This window comes from Mercenaria mercenaria, chromosome 1 (genome assembly GCF_021730395.1).
Source record: "Mercenaria mercenaria strain notata chromosome 1, MADL_Memer_1, whole genome shotgun sequence".
Lineage (NCBI taxonomy): Eukaryota > Metazoa > Mollusca > Bivalvia > Venerida > Veneridae > Mercenaria > Mercenaria mercenaria.
This window is the reverse complement of record NC_069361.1, coordinates 37507950-37527076: the sequence shown is the minus strand read 5'-3', so window position 1 is coordinate 37527076 and position 19127 is coordinate 37507950. Positions and strand designations below refer to the sequence as shown.

General features: G+C 34.6%; 1 protein-coding gene across 10 annotated transcripts in view; it reads left to right on the top strand.

The window, feature by feature from the left end:
• The window catches only part of LOC123541339 (girdin-like), an 81299-nt gene extending 62762 nt beyond the window's left edge, over positions 1–18537 (top strand). The window contains exons 20-26 of one of the 10 annotated variants that reach the window (XR_008371145.1): positions 423–525; positions 3152–3316; positions 3893–3985; positions 6044–6177; positions 6672–8203; positions 9621–11535; positions 14074–18537. Coding sequence is in view for 9 of the 10 variants with exons in the window: in XM_053544644.1 (XP_053400619.1) it covers positions 423–525; positions 3152–3316; positions 3893–3985; positions 6044–6177; positions 6672–8203; positions 9621–9678 (2085 nt within the window). In the remaining variant the exon portion in view is untranslated. Of the gene's footprint in view, positions 1–422; positions 526–3151; positions 3317–3635; positions 3648–3892; positions 3986–6043; positions 6178–6671; positions 12296–14073 lie in introns of those variants that run through there. The other 9 variants (XM_053544654.1, XM_053544649.1, XM_053544664.1 and 6 more) reach the window with 9 other exon arrangements.
• The last annotated feature ends 590 nt before the right edge of the window (positions 18538–19127 follow it).

Sequence of the window (19127 nt, the reverse complement as noted above, 5' to 3'; positions counted from 1 at the left end):
AGTGAGAGTTTTGTTCAAATAAGCTTCAGAATTTCAACACAATTGTGCTAAAATAAATTAGTTAAGTAAAACAAACTCTTAGTCAGGGCATATGCTTAATTAATGATTTTACTAATATGGCTTTTTATCATCAACTTTTGTTTAATAAGGAGAAGTTGAGTCACTTGTGGAAAACAATTTAGAACTGATAACAATGATCTTTTCTTTTTTGAGTTATTAAAACACAGGATAAAAACTATTGTTAATCAAAAGTACAAACTATTGCATTGAAAAATCCACAAATTTCTCTAAAATATGTCAAAGCTGTCTGGAGGTTACAGAGAAGATAGCAGGAGTTAAAAATGCATATTGAACCTTCCACTAAAGTGCTTAAAAAGATGCTAGATTTGGTATCAAAGAAACAAACCGAATTTTACTTTCAGAGGAGCAAGTCCAGACCAAACCTGCATGAAGGTAGCCCAGACAATTCCTCCTTGGGTTCTGGTTCATTTGCTGAACCAGATGGAGAATTTTCCAAGAAATCGGGTAAGAGGTTTCAGTTATGATCAATAATGTATTCCATATCATAGTTATGTTAGATTGCCATTTTAGCTAGATGTGTAATAAACAATTGTAATTAATGTAAATTCCCTAGTGATGAAATTTCTTAAGTAAGAAAAGATTTTGTAGAAGTGAGAGAAATTTTATTTAGCTAGTAAATTGAACAGAATGAAGCCATATTTGAAAGATTTACTGGAGATGTAAATAAAATGGACACAGTATGAATTGATCACATAGTGTTTTAAAGGAAAACAATTTTATAGACTTCTAAAGAAATAAAGGTTATAATTGCATGGCACAATGTATACTTTGTATAAATTCCACAAAACAGTAAAAACAAAAATTAGCTGCTTTAGTAACATTACATTATGTATCTATGCCGACAAGAAGTATGACTGACTGACCTATTTGACAGAATGTCACCATGCATGCTAACATTGCACTGTATACCTTATTAAAACATCTCCCTTAATGTGATACTTAGCCAGCTGCACTGTTTGAATTTTAAGCACTTTGCATGTTGAGACTCTTAGTCAGTTTTACATTTGAGTCGCACCATGAGAAAACCGCCATAGTGCATTTGCGACAGGCATGGATCCAGACCAGCCTGCACATCCGTGCAGTCTGGTCAGAATCCATGCTGTTCGCTTTCAAAGCCTATTGCAATTAGAGAAACCGTTTGCGAACAGCATGGATCCTGACCAGACTGCGCGGATGCGCAGGCTGGTCTGGATCCATGCTGGTCGCAAATGCACTATGTTGACTTTCTCATGGCGCGACTCATTTTGATAAGTTGATTTAGATAAGCCTGCTGTTTCTAAAGTCAACTGCACAAAGCATGGCAGTATGTTGATCAATAACACTAAGCAAACTTGGAATATGAAGAAAATTTTCAGATCTGCACTAAAGTTTGACATGTCTAGTTAGTTACTGCATAAAAAGCATAAAAAACCTTTAGGTTCAATATCCCAACATGTCTGGCACTGTTGTATTGTGGGGTTTGCATATTTTTTCAGGAAGTTCAGATTACATTATATTGTGGGCTTTGAGAATTTACAGGAAGTTCAAATTACATTGCATTGTTGTATTGTTGTAAAGCAAACTTCTGCCGTTCAATACTCTGATAAAGTGAAAACATTATAGATTACTCATCTTTGATTTGCATTCAGGGAAAGCACAAGCACATAATAGGTTTGCACAAAATTGATAGTTGGCTATTTGCAGCTTTCTGCTATTGAAGTACACAGGGCTCCAGATAAGATGCGTATTAGCGTAAATTACGCTTTGAAATAATGCATATACGCATGTCTGATATTTTTTAAGCATATAAAAAACGTATATGAAATTACAGAAACGCACACAATTAGTTTTTACTAGCATAAACAAAATCTGCATCATCTGGATGCTTTAGCACGGTAGGCATTCTCCCACATTGAACGCACACACCATTGAATGGTACTCAATAGACCTAGGTTAAACTTTATTATACACTCAATGCGTGCGTAAATTAAATAGTTGGGAACCGGATTTATCAACCCTCAAAAGTTATATTGACCTCGCCTTTGGCTCGGTGAGTATAACTTTTTTTGGGTTGATAATTGTATATTGACGTTACGGTAGTGTATTTTAAAGCAGCGTCGATTTAATAGCTTTATAATAGCTAGAAGCCTCTTTTGTTCAGAAATACACCAAGGTGCACACTTGTCATATAAGTTAATAAAGCAAGAAAGTAAAGTTGCATTTTATTAAAAAATTGGATGGCTTTGTTTAATGTCTAGTATGTTCTTGTTATGTAAAACACCTGTCATTTACCACTGCAATCACTTCTCACTGAACTTTAATCATGGCTTTTACTGATGCATAATCCATGGCTTTTACTGGAACTTTAACCACAGCTTTTACAGGCACTTTAACCACGGCTTTGCTAATTGAATACTTTCTCAGTGTAGGACCTCTTGCACTGTAAAAAATATGTTTGCCATCACCTTTAGCTCATCATCAGCTGAATAGGGGTTTAAGGTTACAAATGCCTAAAATCCTGAAAACCTGGATTGAATTTTTAAAAATCTCAAAGTTTATTGTTTCTGTTAAGCGCTATTTAAGATTCTGACTGGTACTTTAAAAGATTGGCAATGGAAATGACAACTTATGTGTATTGTGTATTTGCATGTTTCTGGGTATTGTATTGGTGTAATGTATTTGTATTGTATATAACTATAATATCCACCTGTGTTATGCATGTCCTTCCCTGCACTAGTTACAAACTGATTGTTTGGTCTTCATTTAAATTTCTGAGACAGATATTATCTTTAAATAGCCTTTAAACATGAACTTTGTAAATTCCAGTCTTAAATGTCTGGATATGTTTGAAAATTTTGATATTTGAAAAATAAACTTTGATGAAGATCAACCAATCAGAAACAAGATTACGGCTTTAGATGACAAAATTTACATGCAAAGGGACTGTACTTCTGCACTGGAATTTGTTAATGTTCAGATATGTAAGGATCACTATATTGCACTGAATAATGTTACTAAATTGCCAAGTTACTAACACAGAGTTTGTTTGTTGATCTAATATGGCACATTTCTCCTTCCCCAACCAACACAGACAAAAGACGGTATCGTCGACGACGTGGCAGTAATGCTGGTTTCCTTGGTGACAGCGATAGTCCAAAATTATCAAAACAAAATCGAGGGCTCGCAAAATCCACTACCGCCCTAAATACGAGCCCTAGTATGGATAGACATAGTTTATCTCAATCCGAGTTACGAGGTAAAACAACTGAAATTCACTTTAAAAGTTACTAATTAACTTCTTTTCTTTTGCTTAATACTACCACCGTGTGAAAGTAAAATGTTTGATATAAAAATAATATTAACAATGTCTTTTTTACGCGACTTAAAATAGGAACAAAATTCTTATATTTGAACTGTTCCTTTAGGAATAATTCACAAAATTCTATTCTGTAGTTTATACATTATGTCAGAATTTGATGAAATTGAATATGTTTTTTTTTGATTATTGATTCAATTGGCAAACTTAAGGTAGTGTACAACTCGATGTTTCAAAAAACGTTTTCATGTTATTACAGTGTTTTCACCAGGTATGCCACTAGATTTTACCTCATTGAAATTTGGTTATGAATTCAGTTTCTTTGTTGGCTTATATTTTACAGGCAAATGTGAAATTTCAGATAAAAATTTTATTGCCTCATTTTATTGCTACTTAGTTTCTTCTGTATCTTGTTTGGTAACAGCTTAAAATAATTTTTGTTTTCCAGCTTTTAACCTCTAATATTTTGTAGTGATCCTCACCTTTTGTTGTTTTTTAATTATCTCCCTTGTTTAGGTGCGCGGTCTACAGAAGATTTACTTAGTGATACTCTACGTAGTCATGGAGACAGTGTCTCCCTTAGCAACTCTACTTTCACGCTTCTCCCAGGTAACGCTTCTAGCTATATTATGAGTTGTCGGCAATTTTCGCTTCCCGCTAGGTCGTAGATTTCAACCTGTTTCTTTTTCAGCGATAAGTTGTAGACTTATTTTCAACCATTTTAACTTTCATATTAGATTATCCAGTTAACACTTTCCTTTTTGATTATATAAATAGGGCAAGATTAGAAAACGAAAAATTTCTTAGACTTTCTGTTTGTAGAACTGTTCGGTCTGAAAAAAAAAAAATTCCATTATGATGTGGTCTGCAGTTTGTGGATTTTACAAGAGTGCTCTTAAATATCCTGCTTTTGAATCATTAAGCAGCTGAGTGCAGTGTTTGTGTCTTCACTTCTACAGAGTAAACATTAAAACAGATGATTTTCAATTGGTAATTTTCATAAGACTTAATTTTGCATAGTAATAAAAAAAAACCTTCATTGAAGAAATCATACAGTTGAATAATCTCTTTGTTTTATAATAACAATCAAAGGTTATATATTAAATTAGTTAGTGAATGAAAATGTTTGGATAAACAAATAATTAAGATATATGTGTTCTATTTTTGATCTGAAATGATGAATTAATTGATCTTTATTGAAAATGTAAGAATGCACAATATTTTCAAATTCATGCTTTGGGCCTCCGTAGCAGAGTGGTACAGGTCCCCGACTTCAAATCAACTGCACCTAACTGTTTCACTTGATTTGAGCTGTGCCATGAGAAAATCAACATAGTGGGTTTGCGACCAGCATGGATCCAGACCAGCCTGCGCATCCGCGCAGTCTGGTCAGGCTCCATGCTGTTCGCTTTTAAAGCCTATTGGAATTGAAGAAACTGTTAGCGAACAGCATGGATCCTGACCAGACTGCGCGGATGTGCAGGCTGGTCTGGATCCATGCTGGTCGCACACCCACTATGTTGGTTTTCTCATGGCATGGCTCATTTGTAGAATTCTTACAATGTCATGTAAGGAAGACATCCAGATGGCTTGCCTAAGGTCGTTGGTTCTACCAAGGTGTCGACTCGTCCCTGTAATAATGCTTTGAGATCAAGGCACTTTGGGTCATCTTGCACCATGAAAAGCTTGAAAGTTGCAATATGACCTATAATTGTGTTGGTTTTTTTGGTAAATGCAACAAAATCAAAGTCATGTTGTTCAAAAGTAGTATGTTTGAAGCTTAAAATTTGATAGTGATAAAGAAAATAATTTGTAAAATGGGTGCAAAATATCAAGTTGTCAATGATCAACCTCAGATTAAAATAGCAATTTAATTTAACACAAAATTCAGTTATCATATTTCAGGAAAAGATCATTTTCAGTTTCCAAAACTAGAGGTCATTATAGAAAACTGTTAGAGTTCAAAATTAGTCATATTGTTGATTTGTATTTGTTCCAAGAACATTTTTTTTCTCACATTAAAGAAAAAACAACTGGCATTTTCAATCTGCAGTGTATACTTGCCGAGTGTAGGAAACCAAAATATCCATGTAAACTTGTATTTGCATTATCATAAATAGTCTCTAATCACTGAATTAAAAAAACCAATGTTTGTGCAATATACAGCATGAGTATTTGTGCAAGTACTAGTCAGTCACTGAATAGATAATGCACACAAGGCAAGTATTGAATGTAAATTCTGTTAATAGCAGTAGCATTCCTAAAAAAGACAAAACGCACTGCAATAACCACAACTTGTCGAAGAAAGAACACTGGTGAAGATCAACAACTGAAAATGTGGATCATTCAGCCCAAAATTTTGATTCACAAGTTCATAAAGTATCAGCTCACTATTAAAATTGTTCACCATCATTTCACAGGTTTACAAGCTTAAATTCAAACTCTGACCATGTTCTGTGTATCAGTTTTACTCATTTCCCATGAATATATGTGTACATTCCTGAAGGTTTGATTAACATCTTTAATAGTTGTTTACTACTTCATTAAAATCATTCATTAAAAATAGTTCTTGAGGTATACTAACATATAGTAAATAGTGTACAAATACCCAAAATGGGATTAGATTTAAGAAAAAATTCATATAAACTGAGTATTTCTACGTTCCAGGTATGGGTCGGCCAGCCAGTGATGATGAAGGTGGTTTTAAGTCAAGCAATCGTATCACCTCGCCATCAGAGTATCTCACATTAGAGGAGTTTCTTGCAGAGGGTGTTGATGGAAAAACTTCACCTAAACCAAAGGTAAAAGTAAAACTTTACACAACTAAGTCTATTTCAGAATACCAATTTGTGAAGGGTCCATGACTAGAGCAGACTTTGTTTGTTGTAGTATTAAAGTAGGTCAATACAATATGCTCAAGTCAGTTATCATATCAACTCAGAATTTTTATGCTCTTATTAGAATGTCTTGATACTAATGCAGATGTAACCTGTGACCATTCCTCATCTTCAGACATCACCTGACCTCAGTTTGACCTTGACCTTGACCTCATTTTGGACTTAGGTGCAAAATCTATCGACAAGGATGCCACTGGGGGCATCAAGCGTTTATTGAACGCATCTCCTTGTTGAATATCAAAACAAGCAGAGGGGCCTCCGTGGTTAAGGTGGCTGACTCTAACTCACTTAACCATTACCGATGTAGGATATTACCTGGTAGTCCTTTCGGTATTATGTTATATGTTTTCTCATATAGATATTGTTGAATCATAACTGAATATGGTGTTTGTTTTCAGAGGAAGATAGAGCTGAAGGCTGATGACACGGAGTCTCGTAGTAGTGAGAACTCAGATGGCAGTGCCCGCCGTCGGCGTCCAGCACCATTACCACCAACTCATAATCGCAACCACATAGGTTCAATACCTGATGTTGCTGTGGTGTCTCAACCAGATCTCAGTTTATCTAGAATGTCTCGCGTATCTACGGGTAGCAGCAGTAGTAGCCAGGATGTCCGTCCAGAGTCTAGTGCGTTTACACAGGTCTTATCACCGTCATATCATATGCAGCCAAACAATACATCTACACCAGCCAAACCTATCAATTCATATAGAACTAAATCGTATGAAGATACGAACAATACCTCAGCATTTTCACGCGTGTCTGTTCCAGATGATCGGAGAAATAATTCAGGTTATGAACATAATAATTCACATTCACAGCAACTTAAACCTGATATGTCGGATTCTCCCCATTATAAAAGTGGTCGTGAGATGACCTCTGACCGTGATAATAGACTTACTCCAGATGCTCGTCTGGAAATGTTGACCCATGCAGGTGCAGGAGGCAGTGCCTTCTCACCAGCATCCTCACAAAGTGGCCAGTCTCCTCATTCCAGTTATTCTAGTCCAGGTGATCAAAGGTCAAGATCACATGATGGTGATATGTCAGTTAGGTCAGGTCAAGGACCTTCACCTAGCTGGAGAGGTCAGCAAGGTCAACCACCAAGCTCGGGTCAGCGTCCAGTGAAGGCGACACATCCAGGTTACCCACCACGCAGTCATTCCCCAGGTAGAATGTCCCAGCATCAGTACGATGATAGAAATTCCACACCCCAATCTTCAACACCTCCAAGGAAAGGAAATATTCTCGTCTCTAGGCAAGGTCCAAGACCTTACGGTACTCCAAGAAATGTTGTTAGAGCGAGACCAGCCAGTGCCTTTGGTGCCCCTGTGAACAGTTCATTCCAAAGTGATCAATCGGTAAATTCACCGATGAACAATTCTAGACCAAATAGACTAGACCTGAACAACTCCATATCAAATCAAAGTCATAGTGATATTCGTGGTTCATATGATGATTCATACAATAACGGACCTACTAGTGCTCATACAAATGGACCAGTTCATAAAACGAGTGTAAGTCACCGCTCCAATCCGAGCAGAATGGAACGACCCAAATCAGTTCCGCCGACCATGTTTAATCAACAGGGGAGCAGTGACTCTGATTCTAGTTATAACATTGAGTACCAGCAAAATCATGTAGGTAATAAAGGTACTCCCCCTGTGCCCCCTCCCCGTAAAACTAAAGATATCTTAACAAGCGGACGGTACAGTATTCTCCGAGAACCATCTTCACCAACCAAACCAATGTCTGGCAATGCTAATCGAGGTCATTGGAACGGCAGTCCAGGAGGGACACAAGTTCCACGGGGTCAGACTCCAACATCGCAGAGATCAGGCCCACCTTCAACAAAGTCATCAAACAGTAAGCCACCCCCTCCCAAACCCATGAATTCAGAAGACGGGGAACACAAAGAAAACTCAATCTGGTACGAATATGGTTGTGTTTGATACATGTAATAGATAAATTTTGTTTGCCTTCTTGTATATGCTTTATAGGCAAAGAATAAATAGATACTTCTTAGCATAATGCTTTCAGAAAAGAAGCTTTAGATTTACATAATTTCTAAAATGATCTGTTTACAGATATTTATTTGGCTTTATGTAACATTGTGTTATTTAAATTTTTGTGCATTTAGTTTAACCTTTAGCCTGCTGGCAGCAAGTAATTCTGCCTTTGTGACCAGTGTAAACCAAGATCAGTCTGCACATCCATGCAGGCTGATCATGGTCTGCACTGTTCGCTATTCAGTCAGTAAATTTTCAGTGAACACTGTTTTGATAAACAAGTGGTACTGCCCAAATTGAATGACGGACCAAGTCATTTTAAAAATTTAGCAGGGTAAAGGTTAATTTCTTACTTTAAAGAGATCTGTGATGACTGTTTATAGTACATTCCTGTTCAGATATTTATTTTTAAATTATTGAAGGATCTCGGATATAAATTTTGTAACATTCTGATTGAAATCCAGACCCCAGGTTTCCATTGTCATAAATCGTGATTTCACAAAAATTATGTGGTAAGAAATTTACCATTTTGAGGGATAACATACTAGAAGGCATGCGTATATTAAAGGAAGAAAATGAAAGCATTTTTGACCATTGCATTTTGACATAGAGATTTATTAAACTTTGTTCCTCATTATGCATGGTTTTTGAAGCATGACGTATACCATATTTATTTTGCTAGAATGACTACTAACAATATCATATATCACAGTATGTTTGAATCCCGTCCTTGAGCACAGCAACTAAATATCTACCGTATATTTCCTACTTAAATGCCCCACATATACATGTGATTACTGTGTTCTTGAATTTTTGCCAGATTGTTATTTGACAAGAAAAATGCAATAGGATTAGTATATTTCTTTATTTGATGTATTTCAGCAGTACATTTTGGGGTGTGGTGGGGGTGGGGAATAGTTATCTTCATCAAATCTCTAAAACTGGCATAAGTGGATAAATAATTTGATAGATTTTATTTGAAAGATTCAACACCTGGCATTAATTCTTCTGTTCGGAGTGAATGTGAATTTTTCTTCGTTCTCATTTGATCATAATGTGTTGCAGTCTACATCTATCATTTGTTTGTCGTTTTGTTTTCATGTTGTGATGTTTGCATTGTCAGCATGTTTGTGATAATTATTATTTAAGCGGTTTTTGTGCTCTATCTTATATGCAATAAAATGTTTACCTTTGTTTACGACCAACAGTAGCCTCTTAATGTCTTGAATATGAAATACCCCATTATAATATGTTACCAGCTTATATGCGCCCAGAATTATACGTTACATTGTTTCTTTGTATAATTATTATATGGTATTTCTTATATTCATATTAAAGGCGAGCAAAGCGAGTTACTTTTGATATAGAGGGCCTTCCAGAATCTCCTATACTCTAAGCTTAGAGCTGCTGAGCTTTTAGTCTGCTTTAACCATGTGAGGTACAAAACTGCAAGTTTTTGTAGAACGACCAATAACCAGGGCATTGTTTCTATACATACATTTGATTTTTTTTTTTTCAATGTTTTGAAAAAAAGGGGGTTTGGCTCATCACGGGACACATTATAAAGTATACTTTGAATTTTTTAGTAAGCACAAAATTTTAATGTAGATTTAATAATGTTGAAAGACAAAATATTTGATGGTGTTTATTTTGACTTACTTTCAATATAATGCCCTGTGATATTGGTTGTAGATAGATAAACAATATTCACTGCCCATATAAACATGGTTGACCTATGTTTGTGTGTCCAGACCCTACTGTGTGTCTGTATCTGGTCTCGGATTGTAGCCATAGTCTGCTTGAGCTTGAATGTCTTTATGGGTGGGACATAAAATTAGTTTTCCAAGTTAGAGAGAATGATAAAGTTTCCATTAGTGAGAGTAGGCTTACATTTCAGTTTGTCATCACATTCCATTAATTATGTTTCCATATTTTACATTCATGTGGCAGTTCTTTGTTCATTTGGGTAATTTCTGTTCATTTAAGAAGGTTTTGCACCATTCATTATCAGTATCATCATCATCACTTATCCATATTGAAATCTGACTGTTAATTAGGTTTTTCAATTTTAAGCATTATCTTCTTGCATTTAAAATACATAATAAAACTTTATGCACTCTGCAGTTGGAGAACAGAGATGAATCTGTAAGTGGGTGGGGTAATGGCTCAGGGACACCTTGTGTGATCTTTACTTACATGTGTACAATGTATCAGGGCCACACCTGCTCTAAAATGTCTATCCTCCAGTTGAAATTCAAATTTACATATTTTGATTAAGTTACTTTTAGGAATACATGTAGAGATACAAGTCATAAGTCTAAAAGAATTCCTGTCTGAATCACAAACTTCAGAATTCACAACCTGGAGAGTAGATGTATGGTTTAGGTATATATTTGTTCTGGGGAGTTTTAGTTGGTATCAGTATGTATGTGTGACAAAAATACTTTGTTTATAATGCATCATCAAACTTTATTTTCAGCTATATGTCATAAACAAGGTTCAAACTTGAGTAGATTTTATATGTAAATGGGCTTTGGCATATATTTGATTTTGTTGTTTAATATAACAACATGTCTTACTTTAAAAGAGACCAAGTGTTTAGCCTTTAGCCTGCTGGTGGCAAGTGGTCTTGCCATTGCTACCAGTTCAGACCAAGATCAACCTGTACTTCCGTGCAGGCTGATCATGGGCTGTACTGTTTGCTGTTCAGCCAGTAAATTTTCAGTGAACACCCCTTTGGAAAAGAAGTAGTACTACCCAAATTGAATGATGAACCAGTCCATTTTGAAATTTAGCAGGGTAAAGGTTAGTGTTGCTGACTTTGAATCCCTTGTCCCTTACCACTGTAGATTCTGACATCCTGAAGGGATGTCGAATTCCTTATTATTAGGGAGTCAGCAGCTGGCATACAGGATGTTATAGGTTCTACCCAGGTGCATGCCAATGTACAAATTTTGCACCAGAAGTCTACCCTCCTCCTTTAAAGCTAGAATTCTGTGTTGGTATGACTTGAACCTAGTAAAAACAAAAATGTCCTACTTAAACACTGATCAATGTTCATTGACAAACATGTATGGCCTCAGTATCGAAAAATCGGTTTAATTACTGAGAACCTTGTTTATGACAGTCGAAGTTCTTTCAAACATCTGTATGATAACCTAACTGAGTGTTTTATTTTTTCACCATTTCAAGCATATACACCTCTAGTATTGAAGTATAACCTCCACCCCCCAGGTGAAGGCAAGGATCTCAGGTGTGAAACCCATATTGTATTGTATAGTCACTGGTTTCCGCAGGCTTTATTATAGCTTTGGGATTTGGTTTACATTTGGTTACACCTCTGCCTTAGTTAACGCTAGTAGTTACTGAACTGGTCTTTCTAACGGATTGTACTTTTTTTTTAGAACTTTCTTTTGATAAAATGAACTTTAACACTCTATGATTTTAAAAAAAGTAAACATTTACAGTCAGGGCCCACGCTGTCGTTCGCCACTCGAGCCATTTGGCGAATCTGCGATGAAAGTGGCGAAGAAAAATCGTGAGTGGCGAAAATGAAAAAATGTTAGTAATTTGGACCACCATTTTGTTTCAGACGTTCTAAATCGTAACCTCCGAGAAATTATGTTAAAAAACAGTTGACTAGTTCCGATAATTTTACCTTATAAAATTAAGTTATTTCGGGATAGTACTACCCAGTCTGCGTTTACTTTACATATAACAATGTGTAATAAACATCTTGACATGCGAGAAGATGCAATTTGCAATCAATTAGCAACCGATTATCGGGTTAAAATAATCTTTTTGCTTTGTTGTCATTACGGCAGATTAATTAAATGATTGATGCCTTGAATTTCCATGATCAAATAATTAATAAATAAATCGGCAAAATAATGAATGGTTTGATGAATTTTTTAACGATGTCGTCACCGTCAGACAGTATCTTAGTCACAGGCACGGGTCCAGTGTATTTTTTGTTTAATATAAAAATCCGTTTTTTCACACAAATATACTTTTTATATGTTAGTCAAATGAAAAAAAAAATGATGACAAAAAATTCGGTCACAATATCATACACGACACTGCGACCGGATTTTTGTCATCTTTTTTTTTTCATTTGACTAACATAGAAAGCATATTTGTGTGAAAAAAGGTTTTTTTTATATATTAATGAAAAAAAAAATACACTGGACCCTTGTCTGTGATCTTAGTAAGTAATTAGTAAAGGTGTTTGCCAACTTTTTTGAATGTCTTTAGAAGTTAGGAATGGATTTGAAATGTAATCCTGTATCAGGGTAGATTTCTCGGAAGCACAGAGCACCAAAAACACAGCCCCCGGGCCATGCATTTACATAGTAGGCCCACAACAAAAAGAAGCTGTAATGGAAAAATATTTCAGACAGGTTGCTTCAAACATCCAACAACATTTTAAAATAAAAAACTTGCTTTAGAGGTATACCCACTTTCATTCAAAAGTCCCCCTATATAGCTAGAATATCACCATTTGCTTATGGGAAGTAACAAAAATTTTCAACGTGCCGCGGAAAGGGAAACCTCTCCAGCACCCTCCCTACCGTTCCCGAGAAAAAAGGTGGCTCCAACTTTTTTCAGCCCAGTGTGGGCCCTGTACAGGGTAGGTTTACCTGATCTCAAAAAGAATGCATATTAACCATGATAGAGACCAGTTCAGAAACGTTTGACCACCGTATATATATAGATCATTGGTAGAAGCTATTTCAGTTTGTTTGTGACACAGATACACACGGTGTTACAGGTTTGATAATAAAAATGAAGAATATCTAATATAAGCTAATAAATATTTAAAAATAATTTCCATTTTCAGACATTTTATTTTTATGTTAACAAAATACTTCATATCCTATAGAGATAGGAATTGAATATATTTTGTCTAATCAGAACTTGCCACCTTTAGAAGTCTATTGTAGCCATCTTCTTTCATTATAGATGAATTTCTTCTCTAGTAGTCTACAAGGTAAAATTTCAGTATCATAATATCATATAATTTAATAATGTTTCTATATATTTTTGGAGGATTGCAGCCACATATAAAGTAGAAATGCAGTAGAGAAGAACATAATGCCAAAACAGCTTTTGTATTGTGCATATCTTTAGTAAAAAGTAAATCCACTATCGAATAGACCACATGTAGCACCAGATTTGATTTTGCTTTAGTCGTGCAAATTGTAGAATCTGATGTTGTTTTTTCAATTGAAATTTTGTATATTTATTTTCAAGATTATGTAAATGAGATCATTTTGGACTGATTCAAGAAATCTCTTCCATTTTCCAAATTGTATCCTACATTTACCATATATAACCAGCTACTTGTAAATTCTTACCATTTCCATTGTAACCAACTTAACCACCTTCAAGAATTGAAAATTCATTCTGAGTGTATTTATTAATAATTACTATATATATTACTTGCATTCATAGTTACATCTGTATGGAGCCAGCATGTTGCTACATAATGACTTGATACATTTTTTGCGTAACTTCACTTTTAAGTAAATAGCACTTTTGAAGTCATATGTTTTGATTTTATTTACTTGTTTTGCACTTTTAATGAGTGTTGTTCATAGCTTGTTAAGTTTTGCGTACTTTTATCTTTTTCTCACATTTATTATTCTTTTTTTCCCCCTTTTATTATTGATTAATTGCTTAATTTAAGTAACATTTCCCATTAGTCATAGATTTTGACCTATGGATGTCACAGATTTTGACCTTTGTATGAACACTGTTTTATAGGTGTAGTCTTTTCTCTTTTCGACAGGAACGCGACACGACTCTAAAGGTGGCCAGTTCTGCTTGACTAGTGCATGGAAGGCTTGGGATTTGTTATTGTCTCCCCTTACAGGATCCCTGCGTAGTGCATGGAGCGAAAAATGTTGTCTCGTCTACAAGAAGTAACATTCTGAAAACGCCTAACAATTTCTTAGCTGTAGCTTTGGTTTTGGTGTTGTACACGTACGAAAACCTTTCAATATTTTTAAGACGTGCATGCATGTATTGCTTGTCAGTGAAAGAGTTACGGTGTAGAGATCTGTAAGATATATAGTATATATATATATATATTTATATGGTATAGGGACATTGCATTAAAAGGGTTGATTGAAAGGGCCAGGCTTGACAGGAACCAGCAGTTACTTCATATATAAATAGATCAGTAGACGCTAGAAAATGTGTTCAAAATTGAGTTTTATGAACTGTACTGGGTTTTACACTGTTCCATCCGTCCTCTGCTTCTGTTAATATTGTTTAGATCTTTGTAGAACATTTTCATATTTCTGTTGTAATTGGATAAGCTGTGTGCTGATTTTCTGTTCGTAATTGATTGTCCTGAGAACTTGTTTTTAAAGTATGAAATTGTTTCATCAATTTTTTTTTCATGGACATATTTATCAGATTCCAACACACTATTTAGTCCCCTTATATACTTTTATCACCTGCACAAATAATAACTTAATATAGTTAAACCTGTATTAAGTAGCCAGCTAGTGGTGTGACATACTCTGTCTGCTTAAGACACATTGAAGTTAAAACAAGAAGACAGAGCCACACCATGAGAAAACCAACATAGTGCATTTGCGACCAGCATGGATCCAGACCAGCCTTCGCATCAGGATCCATGCTGTTTGCTTTCAAAGTCTATTGTAATTAGAGAAGCTGTTAGTGAACAGCATGGATCCTGACCAGACAGCACAGATGCACAGGCTGGTCTGGATCCATGCTGGTCGCAAATGCACTATGTTGGTTTTCTCATGGTGCGGCTTGAGTTAATTTAGGAGGTTAGCTGACTGGCTGTTTGAAGCAAGTAGCTGCTTAATACAGGTTGCTTTGAAGCTGGGTTCAACTCTTTAAGAGTTGTTAAAAAAATAACCTAAAACAAATAAATGAAAATGCGAAATTAATTATGTGTGAGTTATATTTATAAGGTATTGATCAGAATTCAGCATGCGTATGAAGCCTGTGAACTGTAATGAGTTGTATTGTTATTTAATCAAATTAATTATAAAAGCTTACTAACATATTGCTTAAAATATTACCATGTAACTTAACACATGCAACATATTCACATTAAAAGAACTGCATATTAAGTTTATCAAACCAAAGAGCTATAAAAATAAATAGGTCGGCAATGAAAGGCATATAGAGCAAATCTCGCCAACATCCCGTGACAACTGAACGAGATCTCGTTTACCAGAAGTGACGCGTTCTCCACGCGCCATTTTGTATGCGAAAGCAATTATTCATCGGTAAATTAATTATCACTGTATGACCATGTTTCATTTGATGGTAAAAAACGTGTACTTTGTGTCTTAAGACTATTTCACATTAAACTTATGTTGTTTAGAAGCTAACACGTATTTTAAATGTAGTTTTAAAGGTACAAATTGTAACTCCATGCTCGCCGACGTTTGTTTTTACTAAGATAACGCCGATTCACGCTCGGATGCGAGATTACAGCCAGTTGCCATTCTGTGTATTTTATACTTCTTTGATCAAACTATATGCATATTCTGTGGAAGATAATTAAAAAAAAATAATATCTTATTTATCTCACTGACTGAAACTCTGTCTCTTGGCCAATTCTTAAGCATTTTGACCAGTATTTGAAAGTCTTGAAGTTCCGCAAGTTTTGGAAAATTACCTGTGCTCTTTGTTATGTATATTTATCTGTTGTGAATATACACAGTTTGTCAGTAACTTTTGTGCATTTTGCATTTTTTGTTTTCTTTCTTTTGTTTTATTTTGGTGCTTAGATATTGTCTGTAAATTTGTTTGTTACGTTTATTTTATTGTTTTGGACATTTTGAAGACTGTTCTTTTTTCTGTATGTTACTTACAATTACCTCAGATCTTTTTACCAATATTCAATTTTTGTGGGACAGTATCATGAATTTGTAAAGCTTTCTAGTTACAGTTAAAAGTGAAAAATTTCAGTTTCTCTATTTACACAGACTTTGGTATCGGTGGTTATCTTGACTTTTAGATGTAACAAAGGGAGTGAACAACAGTATTTGATGTTTGACAATACCCATGTAGAATGTCATTTCAGATGTGTCCCAGGTGTACTTTTCCTATTGAATAACTGTTTTTGGGAAATTGCTGCAGAATTTTATTTGTCAGAAATACCAAAGACCACATTTTTCAGAAGTTTTGACAAACTTTGAGACAAATTTTTTCCCACCAGAAAGTGTGCAAGTCCCAACAAATGTGACAAGAAATGCAGTGTAACGAAAACAGGGATATTTCAAGCTATTTATTGTATATTTACAACATTCCTTAAAAAATATCATTCTTTCGTGACATACCTTTTATAGAAATCTGTTGTGAAGTAGCTATTTCGTGTGAAAACAATTCTGTCTGATATTTTGTTGCATGTAATGTTGTGTCTTGATGAAAAGCTTGCATTTATTATGAGGAACAAGGTTTAATATAATGGCTTTTGGACATATTTGTTATATTTATATACCTTAATATATATCAGCAGCTACCGTATTTATTATTTTTATCATATTTTGTCAGTGTAGCTTGTATGCAATTCCTTAATATGTATTAAATTTAAATGAACGAAATAAAATGTAGTGGGGTTTCATCTTGGTTTGTAACTTTTGAAACAGATATTTTCAATTTGTATATAACATTATTGTTTTCCTTTGTTCATTAGCTCATGGGTATATTTATTCATTTGAATTGCGATTTACAAATATGTTAATTAAATAACATATTATTTATGAAGGCTAATTTCTGCCATCTCGTTCTGGCCTGTTGGCACGTTTGAATGGCGTGAATACGTCTGAACAACAGATAGTGTGCTAGTATGACAAATTGAATGCTGAATAGAAAAATGTCATAAATCCTTATTTAATACGGATTATGAGTTTTCCATTCAACCCTCGAAAGGAGATATTTGTTGTTCTGGCACACGCGTCAGCAAGCCGAATCAAGTAAATGTCGCCAGAATGAGGTGGCAGTTACCAGCCAACATGCATTATTACTTTATTGTATACATTGTATTATGTGATTTTCATATTGAGATCAATGTGCCTTTGAACAATTTTCTACATAATTTATACATTAGTTTTGATAAACTAGCTTTTACATAGTGTAAAAATGGCCTTACTGTTAGGGTAGTCTGAGAACTTGCAGCTTGTGTCATTGCAATTAAATACATGGTAATAAATATCTTCATTTGTACATAACCAGGATATAAGAAATTGCAGGCATTTATATAATGAATTTATAGTGCTAAAAAGTTAAAACTGGTTAAGTACAGTTGCTCAGGTAGTTGTTTGTACCTTGATGAGTATATTTAAACATCGTAATAGTTTTGTGGATTTTTTCTTCAAATCTTAGGAGAATCTGTCACAAAAATGTGTACAAAAATGGGTTGTACTCTGATACACATACAGAGTTACAGCTTTTTTTGCACTCCATTCTATGGCATTAGAAATGGCCATCTTCAAAAATGCTGTGATGATCTTTAATCAGTAACATTAAATCTCCTGTGTTACAGGGTGCCTTATTACAGTTTAGCTCAAATAGAATTCATAAATGCATTTGAAGATATAAATTTTCATAAATTATTATTGTAGTAATAATAAAAAAAACATTTGGCCAATTTAACACACTCGTAATGGTGTGTCTTAATATATTATTAATATGTATTTGATACCCTTGCAGTTAACCTTCGATCATTGATACTGTTAAGCCTTAGAAATGACTTTTGAGCATTTAAGTTGATATTTTGGATCTCGGCCATAATTCTCACTAATTTCCGTCCAATGAAATGTTGTCTCTCTTGTTTTGCAAAACATTCCACACAGTTCAACCAAAAGTTGTATTTTACAATACCACTAAATTTCTTGGTGAACAGCATTATGCTTGTCTTATCTCATTTAAGAATCGTACCGTTTTTCTGTGGAAGGTTGTATATTCAAACTTTTTTTCTGAGAAATACAAATTTCCAGTTTTTGGAAAAGTTTATAATGATTATATAAGATACTTCTTTTGGTTGGTCACTGTACATGAAATATCATGATTCATTTTGAGTGTGTACCTGTCCTGCAATTCTTAGCTGTGATGAAGAAGAGTTTGACATGTATATAGTTCAAAAACAAACATTGTACATGATCATGAGCTGATTTCTGTGATTTATATAATAATGTTGTACTTTAGTTATGATTTTTGAATGTACAGCCAGTACATATTATTAAAACAGATAATATAATTACTTGCATTTTGTTTTGTTTCTTGACCCTTATTATGTCTCCTACCACACAGTGGTGTGGGAGACAAAAGAAAATGTTTGAAAAAACATGATTTTCATGGAATATGCACTTCTTTTATTTTGTAAAATAAGACGGTGATATTCCTTTTCTAAAATCAAATTAGTGCATGTTGCAGTTGTATAGAAACTATATTATATACGTTCAAAGAAGGGGTGTTTTGTGTTACTTTGTGAATCTTGGTTAGACCATTTTGTTCTCGGTCAATAACTAGAGAACATTGTCAAATTTAAATGGTCTGTACATGACCCCTATTGATTTTTGTTTCGTAATAACATTGAGACTACAAGTGGTTTCCTCTTGATCACTAAAGAATTCTTTAACCTACAGTAATCGTATTTATAGGATGATTGTGTTCATAAGATGGCCTTTATTGTTTTGAGGATTCCACACAATTATTGAATAACACAGGCCCACTGACTTCATACTCCGTAGGATATTTGTCTGTTTGTAGTCCTTAGATGACGTCTGTTGCGTTAGGTGTCATAAGGTCAAGGGTCAATGTCGCATTGTTTTTCAACTCTAATCACGCTTG